At 66.1% G+C, this 8,125-nt stretch overlaps 1 protein-coding gene across 1 annotated transcript; it reads left to right on the top strand.

The window, feature by feature from the left end:
* The first annotated feature begins 1,794 nt into the window (after window positions 1-1,794).
* On the top strand, window positions 1,795-5,515 carry DRD4 (dopamine receptor D4). The gene is made up of 4 exons (XM_019437665.2): window positions 1,795-2,130; window positions 4,403-4,515; window positions 4,587-5,047; window positions 5,176-5,515. Exons 1-4 carry the CDS (start codon window positions 1,861-1,863, stop codon window positions 5,490-5,492), a joined length of 1,161 nt encoding a protein of 386 aa, XP_019293210.2. The 5' UTR covers window positions 1,795-1,860; the 3' UTR covers window positions 5,493-5,515.
* The last annotated feature ends 2,610 nt before the right edge of the window (window positions 5,516-8,125 follow it).

Below are 8,125 nucleotides of genomic sequence, written 5' to 3' on the forward strand. Positions count from 1 at the left end.
GCGCCCTTTCCCGGTCCAGGCTGCCTTTTCACCCGTAATGCTGGCAGACATCTGGGGACCAGGAGGAAACGCCAAGCAGATCAGACGCTAAAGATCCGCTACTTGGCATCCAACCCAAGATCACAAAGCCACCCCCGTCTTGGGACTTGTGTCCTGTGAGAGAATGACCTTCCTACGGCTCCAGTCACTAGTACGGTGAGTTCTCTTGCTTGAAGCTTCAGAGAGGAAGAAAGCCTTCCTCCCTCTACTAATGTGCATGAAAGGGATCGAGCTCAGCAAGTTGGCCACTCTGTTCCCTGCTGTCTTTGAAATCAGGATCCCGGATTCCTGGCAACAACTCTGTGCTCCAGACCCATCCTGAGTGTCCCAGCCTCCCGGGGTAGGGGGCAGCCAGAAAGGAAAACTGAGGGGTCCCATGTGCATCACATGATCCCACAGAGGGATGCAGGCAGAGCGCCCACTTCACGGCCCCTTTAGTGACACTAAAGGTAGGTGTCACTCTGATTTTAGTAAGTCCATAATGGAAATTCTGGCTGAGGGGCGCCCGGGGTGGGGGGCTCCTCGGTTGAGTGCCGGACTTCGGCTCGGGTAGTGATCTCGCAGCTCGTGGGTTCGAGACCCACATTGGGCTCTGTGCTGCCAGCTTGGAGCCTGGAGCCCGCTTCGGATTCTGCGTCTCCCTCTCTCTCTGCCCCTCCCCCGCTCACACTCTGTCTCTTGTCTCCTTCAAAAATAAATAAACATCAAAAAAATTTTTTAAAGAAAATTCTGGCTGAAATACATTTTCCATCTACGTTCTTTCCGTGCACATTTGTGACCTGATAGAGGACAGTCCAGGCCGACTCTGTCATGTACAGCTGTCTCTGGCTGACTCTGAGTGTCCCACGCATCTGCTCTGTGATAGTCTTACCTTCGTGGACCTGGGGACACTGCCCCCGGATCCTCCCATGCTCCCACGGTCCTGGGGTGGCAGGTGGGGTGATGGACCCGGGACGGCCTCAGTGCTCCAGGGAGGAGGGCCCAGGATCTAGTGATTGTGGGCTTGGTGGGTGCAGGCTGAGAGGGTTCTTCTCATTTGGGGCTTTTTCTTCTCTGTGAAGGAGGTGACTCCTTGGAGAGCGCCTTCCTCCTGTTACGTCATTTAATGCTAAGCAGTAAGCACCAGGCAGTGGCCGTGGTGGGGAGTAACTGGGCGTGGTTTCGGTCAGGGACGAGAGGATGGGGTGCAGGGCCCCAGACCGGCGTCTGCAATCATTTCGGGGGGGATGTCCTGGGGCACGTGAGGTTGGGTCGGATGAACGAGGGAAGCCTCATCAGGGGGCCCACGGGGCCGCCGGCGAGGAGTTCGGGTCTCCCGGTGCCGGGTGAGCAGCGGCCCCGCCTCTGCCTGGAGGCGCCTCCCGGAGCCCCCCCAGCCCTCCCCCCGCCCCAGGGAGCATACACCCCTCTGGCGCATGCGGGACGCGGGGTGTCGGGGGCCCGGCGGGACGGCGCTGGCGTCGGGTGCCCGCACTCCCCCAGGGGTGGTCCGGCCGACCTTCCACCCCCGGCGTCTCCGGGCGCAGACCCGCGCGGACCTCCCCCGACCCTGCGCCGCGCGGCGCGACGCTGGGCCCGCGCGTGCCAGTCTTAACGCCTACCTCGAGGGCCCCTGCGCTTGTCCGCCCGCCCGCCTCCCGGGGCGCAAGAGTCCGAGACGGGCCGCACCTCCGAGCGCCCGGGGGCCGGCCGCGCGGGGCGGATCGGGGCGGGACTCCGGCCGGGCTCGGGGCGGGCCCGGGGGGCGGGGCTCCGGGGTTCGCGACCCGGGCTCTGTCCGCGGTGCTGAGCGCCCGCCCGGGCGCATGGGGCAGGTGCGCCATGGGGAACCGCAGCGCCGCGGACGCGGATGGGCTGCTGCAGGGGCGCGGGCCGGGAGCGGGCGGCGGCGCGGGGACCCCCGGGGCGGCGGCGGCGCTGGCGGGGGGCGTGCTGCTCATCGGCGCGGTGCTCGCGGGGAACGCGCTCGTGTGCGTGAGCGTGGCGGCCGAGCGCGCCCTGCAGACGCCCACCAACTACTTCATCGTGAGCCTGGCAGCCGCCGACCTGCTGCTCGCCCTGCTAGTGCTGCCGCTCTTCGTCTACTCCGAGGTGAGCCCGCGGTCCCGCCGCACGCGCGCTCCTCCCCTGCGCCTTCGTCCCCTGTCCCCGTCCGCACAGGGGACCCGAGCGACCCGGCCGCTCGGCTTCTCGGGAACCTCGAGAACCTGTGCAGGCCCCAGGACCACTGGAGCCTCGGTCCCCTGACACTCGTCCCCACCCCCCCACCCCCCGCCCCCGCCATCTCGGTGTCCGTTAGCCCGCTCGGCTGGGCGACTGTCCGCCCTCCCTCCGCTGTACCTGTACCTCGTCCCCCTGTTTTGGCGCCTGCTCCCCAAGAGATGCCTTTGTCCTTCAAGCCAGGGAGGGACCTCAGAAACAGGTGACTTTGGCAGTCCAGCCACCCACCACCCCCTCAGCTGGGTTCCATTCCCCAGGGGAGCCAGATGGAAAGGCAGATTCATGCTCAGTCCCCCTGGCTCTCCCTGGGGCGCAGAGACGCATACACATCACTGCACAAACCACAGCCGTGTGTGACCAGGCACACGCACACAAGAGCACCCAAGGGAAGGAGACCCTGGCTCACAAACATGCTCTGCCCATAGCAGGCGGGGTGGGGGGGGTGGGGGGGGGAGGGGGCACTCAGCTGCTAGGAGCTGAGGGGGAGTGAGCGGGGCTGCAGGAGGGGAGGCCCTGACCCCTGACAGTGGAAACAAGGGCAGGGGCTTCTGTGAGCTCCAGAGCCCCCGTCAAGAGCCAGGGCCCAGAAGCTTCATCCCCAGACCAGGTCTGGCCCTTGGGTGGGTCCCGCTTGGTGCCAGCGCTGTCTGCTTTGCCGTTTGGGCAGAGAAAAGCTGCTTAGGGCTGGGCTGGGAACTCGGCGTCAGGGGCCGTGGGGGGAAGGGAGGCTCCAATTTTCTAAGGGCGGACATGGTGAGTCCCGGCCAGGCTGGGGCAGAGCTGGACAAGGACACCCATGACCTGCCCCTCCCCCAGAGCCACAGACAGACGTCACTGACTGAGGGCTCCTAAGCTCCTAATCGTCCCAAATCAGCGGGAGGGGATTTAGAGGGGGGGGTGGCTGTAGAGGGGGGTTGGCAGTAGAGTGGGGGGGGCTGTTGGGCGGGTGGCTGTCTGCTCCTTTGCCTTTGGTGGGGGCACTGGGCACAGTGAGGAGCCTTTATCTTTTTAAAAAAATTGTTTAATGTTTATTTTTGAGAGCGACAGAGACAGAGTGTGAGCAGGGGAGGGGCAGAGGGAGAGAGGAAGACACACAATCTGAAGCAGGATCCAGGCTCTGAGCTCTCAGCACAGAGCCTGACGTGGGGCTCGAACTCAGGAGCTGTGAGATCAAGACCTGAGCCCCGCCCCCCCAGGCACACCTCAGAGACTTTATATCTTTTAGGTGATTTATCCTCAGGGCAATTCCGTGGATGCTCTCTTCACCCCTCCTCTACAGATGTGAGGTGATAATGTTGAGTCCCAGAGCAGTGACAGTTTAACCAGACAGGTGGACTCTTAGCCATCCTGTGGGGAGGAAATGAGGGCAGGGGCTTCACACTCCAGGGCAGCAGAATCCCTGGGACCACCCCTACCCTGGGATCCTCTCGCCAGAGACCCGGCTCTCAAGCATCGACCTCACCTACAGCGTCTCCCCCAGGCCTTTCTCAGTTTTAACCTGTCCGGGGGGTGGGGGTGGAGGTGGGCGGGAGGGTTGGAGGGGTGAGGAGGGGTGTGAGGGGGATTGGAGAGGGGTGAGGGGTTGGGGTTGGGGGAGGGGGTTTTGTGGGGGGAGGGGGGAGGGGTGTGGGAGGGGGAGGGAGTGTGTGGGGGTGGGGAGGGGGGTGGGGGGAGGATTGGAGGGGTAGGGAGGGAGTGTGAGGGGAGTGGGGAGGGATGGGGGGAGCGTTAGAGGGGTGCGGGTGGAGGAGTTAGTGTGGGGGGGTGGGAAGGGGAATGGGGGAGGATTGGAGGGGTAGGGAGGGAGTATGAGGGGAGTGGGGAGGGGTGGGGGGAGGGTTGAAGGGGTGGGGGAGGGGGAGTGTGGGGGGGGTGGGGAAGGGGTGTGAGGGGTGTGGTGAGGGGCGGGGGGAGGGTGGGGATGGGAGTGGGGGGGACCCTGGGACCCTCGCCCAGCTCAGTGTGAAGACTGCTCCGCCTGTGGACCTCTGGCTCCTTCCCGCTCCCCGCTGATATTCAGTCCCCGCTCCCCCAAAAAGGAGGGGGTCGGAAAGAGCCGGCGCCGGGTTCCTGGCCCCGGGGCCACTGCGGGAAGACAGCGGGTCTTGTGTCTGTTGCCCCCTCCCCCCCTCCCCGGGCGCAGGTCCAGGGCGGCGTGTGGCTGTTCAGTCCCGGCCTCTGCGACGCGCTCATGGCGATGGACGTCATGCTGTGCACCGCCTCCATCTTCAACCTGTGCGCCATCAGCGTGGACAGGTGAGTCCCCGCCGCCCGGCCGCGCGCGCCCCCTGCCCCGTGCCGGCCGGCCTCACCGCGCCCCCCTGCAGGTTCGTGGCCGTGGCCGTGCCGCTGAGCTACAACCGCCAGGGCGCCGGGGGGCGTCAGCTGCTGCTCATCGGCGCCACGTGGCTGCTGTCGGCGGCGGTGGCGGCGCCCGTGCTGTGCGGCCTCAACGACCCGCGCGGCCGCGACCCCGCCGTGTGCCGCCTGGAGAACCGCGACTACGTGGTCTACTCGTCCGTGTGCTCCTTCTTCCTGCCCTGCCCGCTCATGCTGCTGCTCTACTGGGCCACGTTCCGGGGCCTGCGGCGCTGGGAGGCGGCTCGCCAGGCCAAGCTGCACTGCCGGGCGCCTCGCCGGCCCAGCGGCCCCGGCCCACCGCCCCCCGAGGTCGGCGAGCCCCCCGACGCCGTCCCAGCCGAGCCCCCGCGGCAGGCACCCAGGAGGAGGCGCGCCAAGATCACCGGCCGGGAGCGCAAGGCCATGAGGGTCCTGCCGGTGGTGGTCGGTGGGTACCTGCCCTGGGGTCGGTGGGCGGAGTGGAAGGTGGCAGTGCCCCCGGTGGGAGGAGGTGCCCAGGGCGGGCTGGGCGCCGCGGGGACCCGGGTTCACCGCGTCCTCCGGCCCCGCCCCCAGGGGCCTTCCTGGTGTGCTGGACTCCCTTCTTTGTGGTGCACATCACCCGGGCACTGTGTCCTACCTGCGCCGTGCCCCCGCGGCTGGTCAGCGCGGTCACCTGGCTGGGCTACGTCAACAGCGCCCTCAACCCCGTCATCTACACCGTCTTCAACGCCGAGTTCCGCACCGTCTTCCGCAAGGCCCTGCGCCTCTGCTGCTGGGCGGATCCCTCCGCGTGCGCCCACTGCGTCCTCTGCGAGGACCTGGGCCCGGGAGGACCCGGCCATGCCTCCGGGGGCAGGACCCCAGTAAGGGAGGGGGTTTTGTACGACTAAGATTAAACAAATTCCTTCCTAAACACCTGCTGGGGAGGCTGCGGGCTGGGGGAGTGGGCTGGGGGGTGTGGGGAGGAGCGGGAGGAGGGGCCTCTGCCCCACTTGGAGCCCAGACCCCCCCGCCAGGCCAGTGAACCCCTCCTTCCTTCTGAGGAAGCCCAGAGAACAGACCCCACCAAACTGGCTCCTGGCTCAGGGTCAGGTGGGAGGGATGCCAGTTCTGCCCCTAGGATGGGCAGGGAGGCTCCAGAAAGGCCCATTCAGCCTCGCCCATGGAGAAGCTTCCAGAACCAGACCAGCTCTTGCCTAAGAAGGTTTGGGCTCTGCTTGTGGGGCTGTCCACGGGGTCACCCATGGTGACTCACACCCTCCTCCGAACGGTTCCCTCCCTGACACACCGTGGCACCAGCTGCACCTCTGCCCCCAGCTGTTGCCCCTCTTTCAGTGGAGAGTGTAGACAGCTGTCCTGCAGGGAGAAGGCAGTTTCCTGAGACTTCCCCAGTGGGAAGGCAGCCACAGTGGGCCATCAGCAGCCGGGCCCCCTGCTTCTGCAAGGACCAGCCAAGTGTCCACTCCACTGTCCTTACAGACTCAGCAGAGCCGGGCCCAGGTCAGAGCATGGCTCCCGGCCAGCTCCCGGCTTTGGTGATGTCCCAGGCTCCAAGGAGATGGGGCCGGGGGGCCGGGTGGGTGGGCCCACCAAGGCAGCCTCCTCGATCCTCTGCCTTGAGGCTGCCCGTGAGGTGGCGAGGCCCAGAACAGGGGAGCCAGGAAGAGGTGCCCGGCCTGAAGCAGGGCAGAGCCTCCAAGCTACCCCGTGTGCTGTGGCTGACTGGCCCCCCTGCTCACAGCAAGGCTCCTGTTCCTAGGGAGGAGGGGGTAGCTCTGAGCCCCTCCGACCAGGGACAGCTCAACCTGGACTTCATCTGGGCCCTCCCGGTCCTGGGGCCCCAGGGTTACTATTCCCGTGTCGGGGGCGCTGTCTGTGGTTCGAGGTGCGAAGTTTTCTTGCGAACCTGAGAAATTACGGGCTGTGAGGCTGGGTGATACCTCAGCATGTTAAACTCTTCTGTGGACAGAGGGGGGCCGCCCCTTCCCTCATGCTCAGGGTCTCAGCGGGAGTGGGGAGAGGGGCACCCGGTGGACCCTGGCTCTGGCGGCTGCTTGAGTTTCTGGCACCTTCTTGCCCATGAAGTGTGAGGGCAGCTGCAGGAGACACCCTGAGTCTCCCCACAGGGAGCAGCCCCGATATTCAGACAGGAGCCCCGGATGGCTGTCCCAGGCACAGAGACCTGCTCCAAGCTGGGTCTACGGTCCCTCCGGGGTCTCAGACTTGGAAGTAAAGGGCAGGGACAGGGCCACTGGGGCCCTCAGGCTAGGGCAGGGTCAGATTCGGGGCCCCACGTGCCCCCGATGTTCCCTTCACGTGTGCCCATGGAGGCGTGCCATCGGGACGCGGCCAGCAGCTCCCCTGCCAGCCAGCTGTGGGCCCCTCCCCACCGGTCTGTGGGCTGACCGACCTCGTGAGCTGCACCCGCCCTCGGCGACAGGGCTGAGAATGGGCTGGGAGCTGCTGGGGACCCCGCCCTCTCCCCGCTGGCCCTCTGGACAGAATCTGCAGCTCCCAACAGAGGGGGACAAGGTGGGCGAGGGGAACGGGGTGGAGCAAAAGGTACATGGGAGCCACAGAGGGCCTGGTGGACTGGGAGGCCCCCGGAGGCGCCTCGGCCATCAAGCTCACTCAGCCGCGCCCGATGAGGCCAAGGGTCACCCCAGCCTGCGGCGCCCTGAACGGCCCAGCCTGTGCTGACCGCTGGCTGACAGAGGCCGGCCCCTCGCCTGTCCCTGGAGGCTGGAGATGCCCTCAGAAGCCCTGACGTGGAACTCTGTGGACCAGCCGCGAAGCCTGGGCCCCCAAGGGCAATTTCCAGAAGCCTTCCCCCAGCCAGGGCTAAGAACACTTCACAGGCCTAGAAACAATACCCTTTGAAGCGCTGCCCCCACAACGTGCATTCCGGAGGGTTCTGTTTTAAGAAGTTGGCCGCCAGAGGGAGGCAGTGGCTCTGGGGCCCAAACGTGAAGTCTTTCCGGGCAGGCAGGTGGCCAGCGTCTTCAAGTTGGGCGGCGGGGGGGGTGGGGGGGGTGGGGGGGGTGCGCTCCCAGATCCCTTCTGCTGAGGCTGACATGCCCCCCAGTCCCCTTTCCTGCCACCTCTACGCTGAGCAAACCCAGGGAAGCAGGGGGGTGGCCAGGGCTGAGATGTGCCCCTCCCCCCACATTGTCTGCAGCACTGTGCCTCTGAAGATTGTGCCCAGTGGGGGGCGGGCAGTCTGGGGGGCATCGAGGTCAAATCCCGGCACTCACCACGGCCTCGGCTTGGGGCACGTGCCCAGATTCCTCAGCCTTTATCTCTCTGAGAGGTGCTGGCAAAGGCAGGAAGGTGAAATTCGGTGACTCCAGTATGTGCTAAACTCAGTAAAAGAAAATCCAAGCTTAGTCTGCAGAGGTCATGAGGGCAGAGGCAGCAGCTTCTGGGGAGCAGGGCCCACGACGGGCTCCCTGAGAGCAGCCGACCGGGGTCTGTGGCGAGGCCAGGTCAGGCCCGCAGGACCCGAGGGCGCCTCTGGGAGCCA

Source organism: Panthera pardus, unplaced genomic scaffold (assembly GCF_024362965.1).
Source record: "Panthera pardus isolate Hobbes unplaced genomic scaffold, ASM2436296v1 HiC_scaffold_12, whole genome shotgun sequence".
Taxonomy (NCBI): Eukaryota; Metazoa; Chordata; class Mammalia; order Carnivora; family Felidae; genus Panthera; species Panthera pardus.

Coding starts and splice junctions, on each gene's coding strand:
- DRD4 (XM_019437665.2), top strand. CDS start 1,861: ATGGGGAACCGCAGCGCCGCGGACGCGGATGGGCTGCTGCAGGGGCGC. Junction 4,516..4,586: donor TGCGCCATCAGCGTGGACAG/GTGAGTCCCCGC, acceptor GCCCCCCTGCAG/GTTCGTGGCCGTGGCCGTGC. Junction 5,048..5,175: donor GGTCCTGCCGGTGGTGGTCG/GTGGGTACCTGC, acceptor CCCCGCCCCCAG/GGGCCTTCCTGGTGTGCTGG.